Source organism: Ruditapes philippinarum, unplaced genomic scaffold, assembly GCF_026571515.1.
Source record: "Ruditapes philippinarum isolate M1 unplaced genomic scaffold, ASM2657151v2 ctg2298_1_1_1_1, whole genome shotgun sequence".
NCBI classification, from domain to species: Eukaryota; Metazoa; Mollusca; class Bivalvia; order Venerida; family Veneridae; genus Ruditapes; species Ruditapes philippinarum.
This window is the reverse complement of record NW_026867384.1, coordinates 133213-153482: the sequence shown is the minus strand read 5'-3', so window position 1 is coordinate 153482 and position 20270 is coordinate 133213. Positions and strand designations below refer to the sequence as shown.

Sequence of the window (20270 nt, the reverse complement as noted above, 5' to 3'; positions counted from 1 at the left end):
TATACTCTGAATATGACGTTAGTTTGTCATTGAAAATAGAAAAATCGGGTATTTCCAACGTTGTTGTCTCGAGTGACACCAAGCTCTATTATAGACATTATGTTTTATGACCTTTGACTTTGACTCCAATAACAGAGGGGAAGTGGAAAGATATCTTAGGAAAAAATAGTTTCTTGTTTTTTGGCCACTTTTGCAGTCAGAAAAAATGTATCAGCACAAGTAAACTATGCATGCCCACTTTTTTTACAAACATGCATTTTGTTGTAAGATAACAATCAAATGAAAATTTTTTACTCTGATATCTTTCCGAGTCTAAACAAAGGAATAAACATTGACAAGATTTTTTTAACATGCAACCACTGCCGCCTTGTATCTCCGTTAATGGCTGCAGTTGGGGTATATCACAGATTCCCAAAGAAACGCCTTGCAGTTATATTCTCAAGTACAGATATGCATAAGATGGTCTTTCTCCCTTCTTAGTGTGCCACTCCATAGCTTATAGTAATCGTTATGCTCAGAAGAACTGAAAAAGACATACCATTAGATTTTGCATGCACGGCTGGCAGATTTTTTAACAGTTTTTTGCCATAACATTATATATGAAGTTCAGACTAGTCTGTATATTTTATCTTTTGGTATCTTTTTGATTTTCAGACAAACCCTCTCTCTTAATTTTATTACACTTGCTTATCAAAGGTTTTATTTGGAAACACTGATTTGATGTAAATGATGTCCTCCGACAGCGATGAACAATACATTCACTTCATTCAGGTCAAGGTCGTTTGCAATCCCCAAAGGACTAATTGGCGAACACTCAGCTACTTTAAATAATGTTCGTGAAGTTATCAGCCTAGTAGCCTGAAAGTTGGCAGTCTAGAAGCCTAATAGCCTAAAGAAAACTTTAAATAAAAAAATATGAAAACGGTCGGAAATGCATCAGTAGCACTTCCTTAGATCATTCCAAGCCTTTTTTCAATATCGTAATCTTTATTTTTAAAGATGTTGAACTTTATTATTTTTTTAGTCTGACGCTTTTAAATTATGTCCAATCCCAAATCGTCATGGAAGTAATAGTTCTACAGAGTGCTCTCCTCTTTATTTTTTGTACGGAGTATTTTCAATGGTCTAAGGTTTTCACACGACCAATGAAAATACTCAATACGAATGCTTCTGTTTTATGCATGTGTACGGAGAATTTGGCATATCGGAAAAACGGTTCGTTATAGTTTTATAAGAGGTGTTTTGATTGAACAGTTATTACAAATACTCATATAATTTGATCATATTATATGCGCAATACAATGAAATATGCATTCATTTCGAATAAACTGCCGTTTAGTAGGGTAATTTTGACGAAAAGTCAGCGGTCAATTCGAGATAACATATCTTCATATAACTTGAAACGATCGTAATGACAATTTTATTTCCTATAAGAGTAATCAATTCCCTACCAGTTTGTACCAAGATATTGAAAATTGGTGAAAAAATGTTGGAGTTATGGAGTTCATATTAAGATGTGTGCTGAAAAATGAGCGGCGAGTTGCATACCTGTACTAGATATATATATATATGTATGTTTTTTTAATTTTTTGTGGGAAATGAAAGTAATTGTATAAAAAAAGCATATACTAAATATTAAAACATGTTTCAAATGAAAAATACTGCATCTTCCATGGTTTTGAGTGGTAGGAGGGTTGTAGAGTGGATGGGGGGAGGGGGCGGGGGTAGTGACCCATCAACGCGCCGAACACCTATGGGTAGAACTACATTCAATCCGTTTTGTTTCCGAGGTTATTATAGATAACAGCCGAGGATGTTCCGATTGTACCGTGTATGATATTTTTCCGGGTGAAGTATTTTCGTTTCGGTATTTGCATTAACCACAGGTGCTCGGCGCCTCGATTGGTCACTACAACCGCCCCCCCCCCTTTCATCCATTCTACAACCCTCTTACCGTTCAAAACCATGTAAACTACAGTATTTTTCGTTTGAAATATTTGGTACATGTATAAGCTTTTATTTCATCCCACAATAATTAAAAAATTGATACATATATATATATTTAGTAAAGGTATGCAACTCGATCGTCGCTCATTTTTCAGCACACATCTTAATATGAACTCCACAACTCCAACAATTTTCACCAATTTTCAATATCTTAGTACCAAATGGTAGGGAATTGATTATTCTTAAAGGAAATAAGGCTGTCTTTACAATCATTTCAAGTTATAAGAAGATAATTATGTAATATCGAAGTCACCGCAAGTGTAACTTGACAGAGACCTGACCGCTGTGCTTTTGTCAAAATTACCCGACTAAACCGCAGTTTATTCGAAATTAATGGATATTTTTTTGTATTGAGCATATAAATATGATCAAATTATTTTATTATTTGTAATAACTGTTCAATCAAAACATCATATATAACTACAACAAACCGTTTTCCTATATGTCGTAATGAAAGTAATGGTTCTGCAGAGTGCTCTCCTCTTTATTTTTTCTACGGAGTATTTTCATTGTTCTAAGGTTTTCCGCACGACCAATGAAAATACTCCATACGAATGCATCCGTTTATACATGTGTACTTTCATGTTGGTAGTGACCAATCAACAAGCCGAACACCTATGGTATTAACGAGTAGGCGTGTCACAAAAATGATGTAGGTATGTTAAGAGATAGGACGAAATAAGCCCTATGTATATTAAACTAGGACGGCGATAAATAGTCATAACCAAGTTGACAGGTAAACGAGTTAACAGGTGAACCATCTTGATTAACATGTAAGTACATTTTTCATTGCAATTAACCATTATATAACATTATATGAAATATTGTTGTTAAGACTGAAAATATTGATATCCATATCGAAAAATAATGGTACAACTTTTTTTTAAATGGAATGTAAAGAAAATGTATGAACTAAGATAAAAACATAGGAAATTAAAGTTTAAAAAATAAAAAAAAATGAAGAAATTATACCGTAAGATTTAGCCAATCTTTAAACTAACCTATGAATAAATATGTAACATATTCTTTTTTGCTTTTTAAACGTCAGTGTCCTGTTACTTTTGGCAATATATTGTTACTTATTGATAATTTCGCGGTTATATCAATAGTGCTTCAGCTTTTGCCAAAATTCCGATTATCGGTAAATGACGTGATGTTCCGAATGCTAAACACACCTTGTTATGTTGTTAGAATATGCATGATAATTATACTGTAAAAAGATAGGTCTTCCAAATTTCAATTTTGTTCTCCGAGAGCTATGAAAAATTATGTAAGCGGGTTTTGGTCATATACTTTTTAATTTAATGAAATTACGTGACTAATAGCTTATAGTTGTGTGGACTCGTAGATAATAGTTGTGTTAAAATATGCAATACTTATAGAATGCTTAAATTATGCCACGAATCATGTACAAATATTCTATAGATGGAGTCCCCTTTTTATTCTTTTTATATCAAGACCAAACAATAATTTCTGTGTTTCTGACAACCCGACCGTATCAAGAGAAACCCCGCCGACCCAAAAATATGATCGTTATTTTTATGAAATCCATATAAATTCGTAATTGTTTTATCTAAAAAATATCTGCTATACTTCATTGAAGCACACATTTGATCTGGCCCTGGTAGCAGATATAACATTACTACACTAATTATATAGTTTCAATATTTTAAACAAGCGTTGCTAATGTTTATAAATTCAAAATTCCACCATTTTTGTGTTTAAATGTTGAATTCTGAGCCGTTGCTAGGGGCGTGTACGGTAACTTGCACTTTCTTATACCGCCAATGAACAGGCACAATGAAACCTAGTCTGCAACATTTTCAATTTTGTCGTTTTTGGCATTCTTTCGGGATTCCCGTTCCTAAGATACCAAGGCGTTTTTATTTGGTTTTTAGCTTGACTTTTCGATAAGAATAAGTAGAGCTATTGTAGTCACCCGAGCGTCGGCGTCGGCGTAACCACTAATGTTAAAGTTTTTCTAATACCTCGAATATCTTCAAAGTCCATTTACATATGGCTTTGAAACTTTGCACTCTTCTTTACCATCATGGCCTCAACCTATAGACAGGATGAGGTAATTCTATCAAGCACTTTGACAGAATTATGCCTTTTTTACTTAGAACTTTTGTTAAAGTTTTTGTAATACCTCAAATATTTTCAAAGTCCATTGACACATGGCTTTGAAACAAGATGAAATTTTATACTCTTCTTTGAGAGCATAATAGGACTCTCTCCAAGCCTTTACCTGCAACATGGATTTAAAGAAATTGATTGCCCTTTTGTTAACTTAGAAAATTTTACAATATCAAGGATTTTTTGCTTTCAAGCACTAAGCATAGTCGAGCGTTGCTGTCCTACCGACAGCTCTTATTTGTTTTTTTTTTTGTTTTTTTTTGTTGTTTCTTTTTGCAAAACCCCTTTACTGTAAAGAATTTTTATTTTTTGGAAAAGAAAAATTTGGGAAAATTAAATATATTTTGGAAACAACCCTTTCTTGTATATGAAAAAAAATGTTTTGTCTTTTTTAACCCCAATAATTTTCCCATTCTTTTAAAATTTAAACAAATTTTATTTTTAAAAAATTTTTTAAGGAAATGGGGGGTTTTTATTAAATTTCAAAATTTTCCGGGAATTTTTCCTTTTTTAAAAAAGGTTTTTTCCTCCCTTTTCTTTTAAATTAAAAATTAAAGAAACCCAAAGTAAAATAATTAAAAATTAATGTTTTTAACCACAAATTTTGGAAAAATTTTAAAAACCCTTTAAATATTAAAAAAAATTTTAAAAATTTTAAAAGGTTTAAAATTTTTTGGTTTTTTTTTTTAAAAAATATTTTTTAAAATCTTCAGGGGGTTTCCGGGTTTTTTTAATTGTTCTTTTTGGGAAGTTTTTTTAGGGTTTATGAAAGGTTAAAAAACCCCCTTTTTCCCCTTCAAAAATTTTTTTATTTTTTTCATTTTCCCTTTTGGGGGAAAATTTTTCCCGGGGGGAATTCCCTTTTTTCATTATTTTAATAAAAATGTAACTTAAAAAAATTTTGTTTTCCCCATTTTTTTAATCCAAAGCGGGGTTTCAAAAAAACTTCAACGCCCTTGGGGGACCAACTACATTAAACATTTGTCCTAAATTAAAAAAATTTTATTTGAAATTTTCTGTTTTCCATGTTACCTTTTTAAGGATTTTTTTTCCTTTTTTTAAATTACTTTAAAAGGTGTTTTATTAAATTTAAATAATAAAATAACCCCCATTTACAATTAAAAAATTCTTTTTGGGGAAAAACACCCTTACAATATTTCCCAATTTCCCAAAATCTGGATTGAAAACGGGTTTAAAAAAAAACCCAAAAAAAGTTTTTTTTGGGGAAGGGAAAATGTATAAAAACCCTTTAAGATTAAAAAATTTAAAATTACCAAAAAAATAAAGTTCACGAAATTGTTTTAAAACCAATTAAATTAAAAATAAATTTTATAACAAAATTTTGGGGGTAAAAATGGTTCCCCTTTTTTTGAAAGATTTCAAAATTAAACCTGGCCCCAATTTTTTTTTTTTTTTAAAAACCCTTTTACCCTAGGTATTAAAATTTATGCTATTTAAAACTTTTAAAACCTAAAAAATTTTTTAAAAATCCCAAAGGTCAATTCCCAGTTAAAAAAAAGGGGGTCCTAAAATTTAAAGAAATTTCCCCAAAATTTCCACTTTGGGAAAAAATCCTTATTTTTGGAAAAAAACGCCATTCCAGGTTCCCACAAAAAGGGCAAAATTTTTTGCTTACCAACTAGTTGGGAGGGGGTTTAAAAACATTCCTTCCCTTTTGTTTTTAAAAAATAATCCTGATTTGGAAAACTTTTGGGTAAAAAAAGGAAATATTGGTTCTATTTTCCCTTAAAAAATTAAAAAAAGTTTTTTAAACCCCCCCACCCCAAATTTTTTTTTGGGGAAAAGTTTAAGAATGAAAAAACCTGACCCTTCATCAGTTGTTTGGGTTTTTTCCCCCTTTATTTAATTGAAAGATATCCAAACTTAATACCCGGGTTTCAATTTCCAATATTAAAGTTATAAAAAAATTTCCCTCAGGGTCAATTCTAGGTCCTTTATTTTTTTTTAATTTCTATATAAATGACCTCCCTTTGGGTTTTAGGGAAAAAAAACAGAAACTGAATATTTTGCTGACTGAACCACCCTTAACAACATCTGATGTACCCATTAAACAGAGTAGTTAATCTCTTACTCATGATCTTTTAAAATGTCAACAAATGGTGTGATTTGAATCGCCATGTCTATCAATGCTAACAAAATTAAAGGTCATTTATATTTCCTCAAAACACAAGCAAAATTTTTATCTTAAAATGAAAGTAATCCTTTGGTAAATTTCGTAAATAATACAGAGCAAATTGTTGAATAGCTGCTGAAGAAATATTATTGGTTATTACAATTATAAAACGCATGTCTTTACAAAGTCATATTGATAATTGTTCTTAAAAATGCAACTATTGTTACAATTTATTATCTCGTAATAAAATTATTCATAATCTATACCTGTACGTTAAAATTTTTTTATAAAATGCATATATTTTACCACATCTTGACTATTGTTGCATAATTTACGGTAACTGTACGTCTTTTCTAGACGATAAACTCATTTTAAGTTCCAAAAGATATCTGCAAGACTAATTCTAGAGAAAGACTTTAAGTCTTTTGTTTATTCTGGATCTTGTTTATAGAACGGCATTCCTGATTAAATAACTGTAAACCATTTCAAAACCTTATACTTGAGATATTATCACACATTCATAAATACAAATTGATAATTTCATGTATATATTATCATTTATGTATTTTAATAGTTTGAATATGTTAACATTATATTGTTCCTTGTTAAAGGCCCCATAAAAGATTGATAGCTTGTTCAAAAGAGTTCCCCACCTTTAAATAAAGTCTTTATTATTCCTATTATCGTATTATTATTATTATTATTATTATTATTATTATTATTATTATTACACTGGAAATACAATAACAATCAAAATAATACATGTGATTGTTTATATTGGCAAAATCATCTGTGAAATACAGATAATTGGTAAAAAAGTTTTACCTATAACCCATCATGTATGTTAGTATTCGACGAATTTCTATATCAAACGTTACACGGTTGTCGTATTGTCAAGCTCTGATTGAAATTAACATTAAAACTACTGTAGATATTTTCGAAAGTCCAATAATCATGTATTAATAACATCAATTTTTTCCTCCACAGTTTCCAAGATGTTGAGTCTGATTGGTGCATTTAGGATTTGAACGTCACTGGTTTCCCAAAAGTAAAAGTTATCGTGCCCTCAAACATCACTTGTTGCTGGCAGACGGGCATTGGTGATTGGCCCGCCATTTTTTGCGATCTTCCCAAATTAATTCTTTTCATCCGAAATACTCGTAGAACAAGTCGAGAGGATATTCGGCGATCTTCCAGGACCAAAAGAACGCAACTGGCTCTATGGAAGTTTTGTAGATGTAAGTAAAATTTTACCACTTTGTATGCTTCATCAGTCACATAGATGACAACTTATTACAACAGCTATATTTCTGACAGAGCATACATTATATGGTAACAGTTCGCCATCACGTGTTGTTATGTATTATTGACATCATTAGCTCGTTTCTTTGCCAAATTATTCAATCACGTCCTGTTTAATGAGAAAGATTCTGGCAAAGTTCTGTAAGAACTTTGTACGAATCTGATGTCAAAGCATAAAAATAAATTTCTTAAACTTGTTTACTTAGATCTGCATTAACTCGACAATGTTAGTCACCATAAAGTAATATGATAGATAGATAGATAGATAGATAGATAGATAGATAGATAGATAGATAGATAGATAGATAGATAGATAGATAGATAGATAGATAGATAGATAGATAGATAGATAGATAGATAGATAGATAGATAGATAGATAGATAGATAGATAGATAGATAGATAGATAGATAGATAGATAGATAGATAGATAGATAGATAGATAGATAGATAGATAGATAGATAGATAGATAGATAGATAGATAGATAGATAGATAGATAGATAGATAGATAGATAGATAGATAGATAGATAGATAGATAGATAGATAGATAGATAGATAGATAGATAGATAGATAGATAGATAGATAGATAGATAGATAGATAGATAGATAGATAGATAGATAGATAGATAGATAGATAGATAGATAGATAGATAGATAGATAGATAGATAGATAGATAGATAATATTTATGTTAGTGAAATCATTACTTAGGTTATATTGTAAGATACTGATGACGCCTTGTTAAAGTACGAGGAGATACTGACATAGGAGATCACTTGGTTCTGGTTTAGGCCTAGAACTAAGCGCAACGCGTTGATCGCTCTATTTTAAACTCGGCTATAACGATTAACATTTGTCTGTACCCGGGATTAAATTTGCCGAGTTCCGGATTTCAATATCTATACACGTAATTTGACCGGTGATAAGCTTGGTGTAAATTGTCCGACAATCGGTTTTATATATGAAAAAAAAACCAACAAAAACACGAAAAACGCAGCCGTCTAAGGCTATGCTGGCTTGACTAAAAAGAAAACAATATAATATGATATGATATGATATGATATGATATGATATGATATGATTTAATATAATATAATATAATATATAATCAGCGAGTTGAATTTTCATACTTTTGTAGATTCGCGTTTTTAATATTATCACTGGGGAGGGGAAATTCTTATGATAATTTGTCATGTTTTCTTCTAATACGCGTAAAGAGATTGTTGAAAATGTTAATGCCACGATGTTCTGATACTTTGTTTAATTTTATATACGACTGTATCAAAGTCTAAAATGTCAACATGATAATTTCTACCATTACCACACCAAGACACTTGTTTTTCAGATGCGAACACTTGATCAACAACAAAGACTGTATAAATTTCTTGAGTGGGGGAACACGTTTTCTAAAGAGAGGGGATACGTTCGAATGTGGGGAGCCTTAGGGACTCCTATAATCATTGCTTGTCATCCATCAAGCATGAAGAGAATTCTTAAAACAGCAGGTACAATTACAATTCTAGTTTTAAGGAATCATTCAAATATCAAATTTAAAGTTCATCATGATCTGAGTTGAATTATTTCATGTGAGGAAGCTATCCAGCTAGCTTACGGAACTTCGGAGGTTCTACTCAGGTGCCCGTTCATGCCTAAAATTATGCACGGAAGGGCACCTGAGGTATTCCTCCACCAGTAAAGCTGAAACGTCGACATATGACATAAACTGTGTCTGTGTGACTTAAAACCCAAACAAACAAACAAACAAACAAGATTTTATGATGTTACTGTCTTTGCTAGAAAATTTTCATAAATTATGTCTCAATTTTAAATTTTATTCAAGTCTTTCGTAATAATATTTATAAAATGTTTGTGCTGTTGAATAGAGACTTTCACTAATTTTTTATTTCAGAACCAAAACCTATGCACCTAACTAGCGGTTACAGAACATTAAAGGACTGGCTCGGGGATGGATTATTGATCTCGGGAGGAGAAAAATGGGCACGAAACCGACGACTGCTAACACCTGCCTTCCACTTCGATATTCTCAAACCGTACATTGATGTTTACAACGACTCAGCAAATGTCTTAATCGTAAGTGACGTGTATTTCTCGTTCTTTATAATCGTAAGTGACACCCTTTCCTAGGTGTATAGGCCTAATGCTTAAGTGGCGCGATATATAAATCGTAAGAACATGCTTTTTTCGGTGCATTTATCATAAGTTGCGTGTTTTAAGGGTTTACTTGGTGTATTGATCGAAAGTGACATGTTTTCTGGTTGTACTTATCGTGAATGACGCGTTGTCTCCTGCATAAATCGAGAGTGACATGCTGTTTCTTTGTATTAATCTAAAAGACGTATTATGAATCGTAAGTGACGCGTTTTTCTCGCAGTATTATTCGTGAGCGACGTGCTATTATATTATTCGTAAATGACGTATTATTTATTGAAAGGGAAGTGATTTTATTCATAAGTGATGGGTCATTAATCGCAAATGACTTTATTAATTATCGTTGGTGACGTGATTTTATTCGTAAGTGACATTTTATTAATCTTTAATGACCTTATTTACTATCGTAAGTGACGCGATTTTATTTGTAAGTGACGTGTTATAAATCGTAAATGACTTTATTGATATCGATATTTATGTGTCGTTGTATTACTAAATTCTGAACAATATAATATGTGTACAACGTTTTTTTATCTTATTTTTTGGTAATCATATAGTGAAATGGTAATTTAAATCAAAATATTTGACACATTTGAGATATTTATTTTGATTACGTAAGAAATAAACATATTGTAGATACCTACATCAAGTTGTTGAAGACAGTTGTTGATAAAGATGTATAGAAAAATATACATTGTATATGTTTTATATTTTACAGGAGAAGTTGGGAAAGTTTGCAGACAAGAACACGGAGTTTGATGTATTTCAACAGATTTGCCTTTGTACACTTGACATCATTTTAAGATGTGCGTTCTCGTATGAGATTGACGTGCAGCGGAGCGGGTGATAACTTAATTTCTCTGACATACAATATTATTAAAACTGCAAATATAACTGCCAATGATCTTTAAGCAGTATTTTTTTCATTACGCTACACTGAATGAATACAAAATGAAACGAAAACTTTTAGGTCCGAAGCTGATTGCACGGATACCGCTGTACAAAATTGTTCCTGCAAATTGTTATACTTTTCAAACATTTACTTTAGTTGTTTAATCTGTTTCATCATGGCGTTCAATATAAAAGACAATGACATCTTAAAATATGTCATGTTTGAACATTGCGTTGTGAATATGATTAATAATCACTGTGTGTGGAGGATGTGGTAACAGTGGAGACTTAACTGTACAATTTCTTGTAATTGTAAACAAATATACACAATTATATTTTCAAGCGAATAGCAAATTTTCCAACTGAAATTCAATACAATTTCTTTACATACATTTATTGTTAATCCAAGTATTTGAATTTAATGTTTTCTTGCGATTTTCTTGTATAGTTACTGAATAAGCTATTGTCATAAGATACATGTACATATATCGTGACGATCTATAAATTACTTTTCAGAGAGACTCATCCATATGTACAAGCAGTGAATGACTTGGCTACATTGAATACGCAGCGTCTCAGGTATCAGTAACCAACAAGGTCGTCTTCTGTTGCAAAATTCTATAAACCTCCAACAATGTGATAATACCTTGAGGTGGTTTATTTTTTATTAGTCTAGTCAGTCTGTAAATCGACCTAAAGAAATTGCAACAGAATTTTTTTTGCCTGCTACAGAAAGCATATGGAATGAAATAAAACATATCAAAAGTCTAGCAAAATCTAATTAGCGCAACATTGTAAATTGAGGACCATACATCGCTTTTCATGGAATGGCACTACTCTATGAACACATTTAAGGATGTTTCTCAACTCAAATTGTTTTACCATTTTCCTGTTTAAATGTTGAATTCTGCTTAAGCCGGTGCTAGGGGTCTTGGACGTAACTTGCACTTTCCAGTACCGTTCATAAACAGGCTCAATCAAACCGAGCCTGCAACATTTTCAATTTTGCAGTGTTGGGCTTTCTTTAGGGATTCTGTTTTTTTTATTAACAGTTAAACCATGCAACATTTCATTTATTTCTGGAAATATTAAGCACAGTTACAGCTGTTAATACCCAAGTTCATTAAGCTACATGTAAAAAGATGGTTATTTAGTAAAAAGATGGTTATTTAAAGGTTAATTCTTGTTGCTTGCCATTATGCGATGCCAATATTCACGGTATGCAGACGATTTTCGGCAAATTATTTTAATATCTCAATCTTTCTGACATCACAGAGTCAGCGATGTGAAATTGACCAGTAAAGAAATTGACAAATTATACTTTTTGTAACATTATTGTGTACTCTTTTGAAAAAGTGCCGACAGAACAACTCTTCGCCAATTGTGTGAGTTTAAGTTTAGACGGTGTCCAGTTTAATCAAGCTGTAATCGAGTAACATTACGTCGAAAATATGCGATCGTTTTTCGCTTTTTAGCTCACCTGAGCTTGCTCAGGGTGAGCTTTTAGGATCGATGAATGTCCGTCGTCCGTCGTCCGTCGTCCGTCCGGCCGTCCACAATTGCTTGTGAACACTCTAGCGGTCGCATTTTTGCCTCAATCATCATCAAACTTGGTCAGGATGCTTATCTAGTTGAAAGCTCGGATGAGTTCGAACATGGGTCATCTCAGATGAAAAACTAGGTCACAAGAGCTAAAAATAGAAAATCCTTGTGAACACTCTAGAGGTCACATTTTTGACCCAATCTTCATCAAACTTGGTCAGGATGTTTGTCTAGGTGATAGCTCGGATGAGTTCGAACATGGGTCATCTCGGATGAAAAAGTAGGTCACAGGAGCTATAAATAGAAAAACCTTGTGAACACTCTAGTGGTCACATTTTTGAACCAATCATCATCAAACTTGGTCAGAATGCTTGTCTAGTCAATTGCTTGGATGAGTTCGAACATGGGTCATCTCTGATGAAAAACTAGGTCACAGGAGCTAAAAATAAAAAACCTTGTGAACACTCTAGAGGTCACATTTCTGACCCAATCATCATCAAACTTGGTCAGGATGCTTGTTAGATAATAGCTCGGATGAGTTCGAATATGGGTCATTTCGGATGAAAAAGTAGGTTACCGGAGCTATAAATAGAAAAAACATTGTTAACACTCTAGCGGTCACATTTTTGCATCAATCATCATCAAACTTGGTCAGGATGCTTATCTAGTTGATAGCTTGGATGAGTTCGAACATGGGTCATCTCGGATGAAAAAGTAGGTCACCGGAGCTAAAAATAGAAAAACCTTGTTAACACTTTATCGGTCACATTTTTGCATCAATCATCATCAAACTTGATCAAGATGCTTGTCTAGGTAATAACTCGGATGAGTTCGAACATGGGTCATCTCGGATGAAAAACTAGGTCACAGGAGCTAAAAATAGAAAAACCTTGTTAACACTCTAGTGGTCACAATTTTGACTCAATTGTCATCAAACTTGGTCAAGATGTTTGTCTAGGTCATTGCTGGAAATAAATCAAACATGGGACATCTCGGATGAAAAACTAGGTCACAGGAGCTAAAAATAGAAAAATCTTACACTCTAGTGGCTACTGTTGTGACCCAAATATTCTGTTAATTGGCCTGAAAGTTTGTTTTGATGATTTCTAAGTCAAGATCGAACATGGGTCATCTTGGATGAAAAACTAGGTCACACCGCCCAAATATGGAAAAACCTTGTAAACATTCTAGTGGTCACATTTTCGACTCCATTATCATCAAACTTGGTCAGAATGCTTGTCTAGGTAATTGCTTGGATGAGTTCGAAATCGCATGTGAAACTAGGTCACCGGAGCTAAAAATAGAAAAATCTTGTTAACACTCTAGTTGCTACTGTTTTGATCCAAGTATCTTGGAAATTGGTCTGAAAGTTTGTTTTGATGATTTCTAGGTCAAGTTTGAATATGTGTCACCTGGGTAAAAAACTAGGTCGCACTGCTCAAATATGGATAATCCTTGTTAACACTGTAGTGGTCACATTTTTGACTCACCTGTCATGAGACTTGGTCAGAATGCTTGTCTAGGTAATTGTTTGGATGAGTTTGATAATTCAGGTGAGCGATCTAGGGCCATCATGGCCCTCTTGTTTAAGTAAGTTTTGATAAGTGTATAAGTATTCTTGAATAATAACATACCAACTTAACGTGCAACCTTTGTTTTGTTTCAGTACAATAGACTAGTTCATGATTCTACTTATAAAACAATACTTCTTGTTAAATTAAATAGATTACAATTACCTAATGTTATCACTCCGGAATAAGAGTTCTTCTTCATTTAGCCCATCTATTGCTAAGTTTTCGTCGTTAGTTGCACATGTAATAATAACTTACTGAAGTGACGTACATTTTAAAATATGTCTGTCAAATGTCATCGCACTAGGACATAAAGAGCATGTTAAAACGTTTTTTATACGAAAAAAAAAACAAATAACAAATATACTTTTATGCAAGAATAGCACTAATGCACATCTTTTTCGTGCATTAACAGCTGCAGAAGTCCTCAGACTTATTTAATCACAAGCCCTACGTGCTCGGGGTTTAGATATGTCCTCGTGCTTCTGAGGAACAAGGTGCATTGACTCACTATTGTTTTACAGAAATCCTTTTATGGCACCAGATATAATATTCTACAGAACTAAGATGGGGAAAAAGTACAAGCAAGATTGTGATTTTGTTCACGGTGTCGCAGAAGACATTATAAACAAACGGAGACGCACTTTGGTATTCATAAAAAATAATTCTATACCAACGAAAGTGTACGATGACCCAATATCTTTTATTTCGAATGTTTTTTTTTTTAAAACTAATTTGCAATGTTTTATCTAAAGCCTGTGGCCAAGAATAGGCATGTTTTTTTCTGTTTAAAATAGATTTCGATACGTAGATTACAATAAACACAATAAAAAGTGTTTTAAGATGTCCTTTAATGCAAAACACATGATTTAGTAAGTCATTTTGTTTCGTGACGCGATCGGTAACATGTAAATACTTATTTAGTGTCCAGCTTTATTTGTCATCCAATGGATACGCTGTATTTCTTAAAACTTGTGTGCATTAATTTTCATAGAAGAACAAAAGTCGATACTATACACAATGAAATTTTATATATTGTTTTATTTAAGGACAAAAATATCCTTCCGGAAATAATTTTTTTTTGATTTTTAGACATGCTAGATATTTTCTTAATCAGGAAAAGCTGGGAGAATTAAAACCGAAAAAGTACCGTGACTTTATGGATATTTTACTCACAGCCAAGGACGAAAATGGAACAGGCCTATCTGATATGGATATAAGAAACGAAGTCGACACATTCTTATTTGAAGGTATGTATACTCTATCTGCAAGTACAGTTAACCCTTAACATGCAGAACCCGGAAATGATTTGCCCTTGTCATCAATGTATAAACAAGCCTTCCTGCACGTGCATGCAGTCTGACTATGCTATATACTACATGTTGGTCTATAGATCAAATTTTGTATTTTGATAGTGAATTCCTTTGCACTTGTAATGGGCCTTTGCACAAACAGGACATTTCCGTTTCACAATTTTAGCAAGTAATAATTGTTAATGTTTAACAAGTACTATTAAACCAGTGTGGGAATATGTCAACTGTGCTATTGTAATAAATTGTCTAAAAACAACAATATACCTTTTTGAAAAATTATTATTAATCTACCCGAATGGTCATTTGTTTCTAATGGTCTTTTTAATTTAAAATATATGGAGCCAGATATAAATCAACAAAATACGAATGTCATGCGATTGAAATCATTGAAGTCAATCGGTGTTTCTATAAATTATTATCATCCGTTCTAAAATAGGTTTACATGTAATTTTATGTTTAACAGCTTTCAAAGTCCGTCTATTGCAGTTTGCTGAATTTAAATTCCATATCCATTCGGATTTTTTCTCTCATATAACGTTAGTTAGAGACAACGTAGATTGTCAATCTTATCAATTATTTGGAAACAAGGACGAAAATGGAACAGGACTTAAACAAGACAATATACACATATTAATAAAATGCATGTAGTAAAAATGTATATTATCAAGCAATATATACGTATGGAATTTGTTTGATTTTGTAGGTCACGATACTACAGCTAGCGCCATCTCGTGGATATTATATTCTCTTGCTAAACATCCGGAATGTCAGGAGAAATGTCAGGAAGAAATTGATGATTTGTTAAATGGTAGAGAATCAGACGATATTAAATGGTAGCTGTTTTTAAGCAATACTTTTTTACTGTTGTTTGTACGTTTATGTCCATAGGAAATCTATAATACATGAACATATGTCTGATTACACAGTGTTAAAATCTATCTCCATTGTTAAATGATATATTTTATTCTGTCGTGAAAATGTTTCATTCTATTTAAAATAACGGTACATTGTATTACACTGAAAATGACAATGCATTTTGTTAATGATTTACCTGTTATTATCTAGCAAATGTTTAAAGCATGTTCCTCTGAACCAGTGCATCGAATACAGCTACCTGCCAGTCTATACATCTATTGCAGTTTTACCATACAATTATAAATATATTAACAATTTAATTTTAATGCGTTGATACTGAAACGCAATAACATATTATTGTTGTTTCTTCAATTAATGTTTGTTAATGTTTTCAATTCACGTCTATTCCACACATTCTGCAGGTTAGGATTTCAGGACTTGCATAAGTGTATTTAAATGTCCTAAATTGATATTTTTGACATTGTTAGGTCGGACTTGCCACATCTAGAGTATTTATCTATGTGTATAAAGGAAGGTATGAGACTTCACTGCCCTGTTGCTATAGTCGCTCGTCAAACAACGAAACCATTTGATCTAGGGGATACCGTGGTGCCAGCAGGAACTTCTGTAATGGTAAGTGGTTTCATTTTATTTATAATAGTCGCACGTATTTTATAATTATGTGTCGTTAATGTATTAAAGAGGAATTTGATTGTATTTGCAGAAGCTATATACAAGCTTAACAAAAGTGGCACAAAATGAACTTTAAGACGATCGATTACTGTTTATGTGACACAGGCATAATTTTCCAAATCAGAAGTGAAAAATATATATATACCTTATTACTACATCCAGGGTTTGTTATTTTCTAAGACTGTTTTATCGGTTATGATTAGTCTAATTAAGCGTAGGGATTTTTTAATCATTATGTTTTATATTTATAATGATGATGTATTTGATGATATCACCATGTCGGACCAGTCTACACTTACTTACAACCTGTACAGACTAAAGTGTTGGATGCTGAATTGTAATATTTTGATACCGTTATCTAGACACAATTCCAAGAACAAGTCCGTGACATAATATTAAACACCGTTTATTTTTTAGGTCCGGATATAATCTCACAGTAAAAACGTGTTTTTATGTTGCTAAGATCACGTGCTAAAAGCTTGTATAATTATTATTATTATTATTATTATTATCATTATTATTATTATTATTATTATTATTATTATTATTATTATTATTATTATGGTTTAACGAAGGTAGTTTTTGTCATTCAGATAAACATATTGATGTTACATCATAACGAACATGTGTGGGGAAAAGATCATATGGAATTTAAACCTGAACGATTCACTAAAGATAATGTTGCAAAGATGGACCCATACCAGTTTGTTCCCTTTTCTGGTGGCCCAAGGTAAGTGTTCCATTTTCTTGCGGTCAAGGGCAAGAAACTTGTCAATGAAACTTGGTAAATGTTCAGTGAAATTGTGTCGCTATTGCGCTAACTTCAATACCAATAACATGTTGAGCAAAGTAAGCAACAAAGATATATCGTGCATTTTGACGCCAAAAAATACACTGTTTCCTGCTATGATAAGCTTTATCTGCTTGTATTTTCAGCGTCGAAACAGTAATATTGAAATTTTTATTACGCGAAACAGTATATTGTGAAGTTTTTTTTTATATTTAGGAAGATATCATTGTAGTACAGTATAAGAACAAATTTTATAACACAATACTAGAAAGCAATGGAAAATATTAACTTTTATAGGAACACAAAACACATTTAAGCGGACACTTAAAACTACGTGTGAGCTATTGTTCGGAACACGTATGCTCCTTTACTTTATTGTAATTGCATTTTACAAAATCTTTTATTTTTATTATAGGAACTGTATTGGTCAAAATTTTGCAATGAACGAGGAGAAAGTAGTTCTTGCGAAACTTCTGTATAAGTAAGTTTTTATCTTATCAGATGCCATAAGGAATATATTTAATTTATATTCAATATTTAATCTACCACCTCGGTCGTCATTCTGATTTTCCCTTTATTTCCACGATTTTAATCAATTAAATAAATTGATAGTACAAAACACGACACACTTAAAAGGAGAAGAATTTCAAAAGACTTTCATCAGACTCTTGAATATAAAAGTTTGATTTGTAATGTAAATGTACATATTTATATGTATATATTCGTAATATAAATATGTTTGAACTAATAATTTGGTTATATGTGAAGACACTCAAAGTATGCTTATATTAGTTTATTAAAAACTGAACGATAACAATCTATGATATTAAAATAAGCTCGTGTAAAATCCATTTTCAGTTTCAAGTTCAGCCTAAACCCGGATCATGAAGTAAAATGGCGATTGTCAGCGGTGATGAGGTCACAGGATGGAATATTAACTAATGTTCAAAGAAGACAACACTAACCAGAATCTAAAATTGGGATGACCACCATGTATTTCTATTGACAAAACTTCTTCAATGTGTTTGTGAAAATTGCATTTTTTGCCATAGAATGTTCTTTTACCGTATTTGATTAATGCGTTTTGAATTGATGATACATTGGTACACATATCCTGATGATAATACGAACTATACGTTATTAGAATCAAATAGTTTCCAATTTCAATATTATAAGCAGACTCCATTCCAAGAAAAGCCCATTTGATGAAACGAAATTACGTCATAATATTAACTAGCTTATTCTTAAAAGCGTGTACCCCCATGCTATTTTTATCTTTAAAACAGTAATTAAATATTCTTAACAAATATTTTATTGAAATTGATAGTACATGATATTTTAACAGAAAATCTAACAATATTGTAAGCATCAGATGATATGAATCTTGTTTTCAGGAAATTACGTTTCATATTATTTGTATTGTTCATTTTTATATATTCAGAATTTCTTTATTTTGATTGTCATTTATGTCAGTCTGACACTTAGTTATTATATCATATAGAAAAATACTTGTATTTCTAAATAATCTTTTATTAATTATTTGATGATACGTGTCTTTCATATTTGTAAAGTTATACAACTAATAAAAAGTGCATACTATGAAAAGGTATTAGGCTATATCTTTTATTACATTTTTTTATAAAATTAATCAACAGTGAAATTATACACCCTTCATTAAAATAAACAAATATCTTAGACTTTTCAGTAGTTACATTTTTTTTTGTTGCTTTTCTTAATAGTTGCATAATAGATTGTTATTTTACGGAAGATGTGTGTTTTACATTGGATGTTATTGTACGGAAGATGTGTGTTTTACATTGCATGTTATTGTACGGAAGATGTGTGTTTTACATTGCATGTTATTGTACGGAAGATGTGTGTTTTACATTGAATGTTATTGTACGGGAAGACGTGTGTTTTACATTGAATGTTATTCAGTTTATGTTTAGATATCTGATTGCAATTTCATATCATAAAACAACAATAATTTGAATATGATGCTTTATGAGTTAAGTATTTGAAAACTTATTTTATTGTGCATGAAATTCCTTTCACTCGTCCAATAAGTTTTTGATAGCTTATAATTTAAAGTATTTAAAAAATATAATATTAAATACATGTATAAAAAAATGAACAGAATGTAAATGTGTATTGAAAGAGGTCGGTTGTCGTTCAAAGAAATATATAATACAGAAAAATATAATAATGATAGAAAGAAAACTTCGATCTATCAATATGGTATATGGATGAAATTATAATGTTTATTTGTGAAGTGGGCGTTAATGTAGTGAAGTGGATGCTATACTTGTACATATATACAATTAAATTAGAATAATAAAACCATTAACATGTTTTATTATTTCATTATTTTTTCCAATTGTTCACTCTGTATATTCGTTGAAAATCATCTGTATATAGTCCGAATTAAAAATTCCAACGAAAAGCCCTGGCTAAAAAAACTTTAATCTGGCTAACATAACTTTGATCTGGCTAACATAACTATGATCTGGCTAACATAACTTTGATCTGTATGGAACCAAACATAAACAAAAACATCGTCTGCAGTTTACAGTAAACAGAAGACTGTGACGTTTATGGAATCCCATAGATTCGGCGATAACAGCGAATATTAAGATATCGCAAAAAATGTTCACAGTATTATAATAATTATTAATCTCATTGTGCAGCCGCCATTTACATAGCGTTTCCTTATCTTAAAAAAGAACATAACATAAAATTTTATTTACACGAAGTAGCCCAAATTAAGCAGTTTATTATCCGAACCAAGCGGTTTATTAACAAAACCAAGCAGTTCATTGTCGAAACCAAGCAGTTTATTACCCAAACCAAGTAGTTCATTGCCGA

General features: G+C 31.7%; 1 protein-coding gene across 1 annotated transcript; it reads left to right on the top strand.

The window, feature by feature from the left end:
- Nucleotides 1–7445: 7445 nt before the first annotated feature.
- LOC132735923 (cytochrome P450 4F8-like) lies at nucleotides 7446–19757 on the top strand. Its single transcript, XM_060722962.1, has 12 exons — nucleotides 7446–7515; nucleotides 8927–9086; nucleotides 9491–9672; nucleotides 10469–10593; nucleotides 11158–11220; nucleotides 14279–14402; nucleotides 14872–15004; nucleotides 15771–15900; nucleotides 16411–16555; nucleotides 17209–17345; nucleotides 17821–17886; nucleotides 18264–19757. The coding sequence occupies exons 2-12, from the start codon at nucleotides 8927–8929 to the stop codon at nucleotides 18367–18369; spliced, it is 1371 nt and encodes a 456-aa protein (XP_060578945.1). The 5' UTR covers nucleotides 7446–7515; the 3' UTR covers nucleotides 18370–19757.
- The last annotated feature ends 513 nt before the right edge of the window (nucleotides 19758–20270 follow it).

Coding starts and splice junctions, on each gene's coding strand:
- LOC132735923 (XM_060722962.1), top strand. CDS start 8,927: ATGCGAACACTTGATCAACAACAAAGACTGTATAAATTTCTTGAGTGG. Junction 15,005..15,770: donor CGACACATTCTTATTTGAAG/GTATGTATACTC, acceptor TTGATTTTGTAG/GTCACGATACTACAGCTAGC. Junction 17,346..17,820: donor CCCTTTTCTGGTGGCCCAAG/GTAAGTGTTCCA, acceptor TTTTTATTATAG/GAACTGTATTGGTCAAAATT.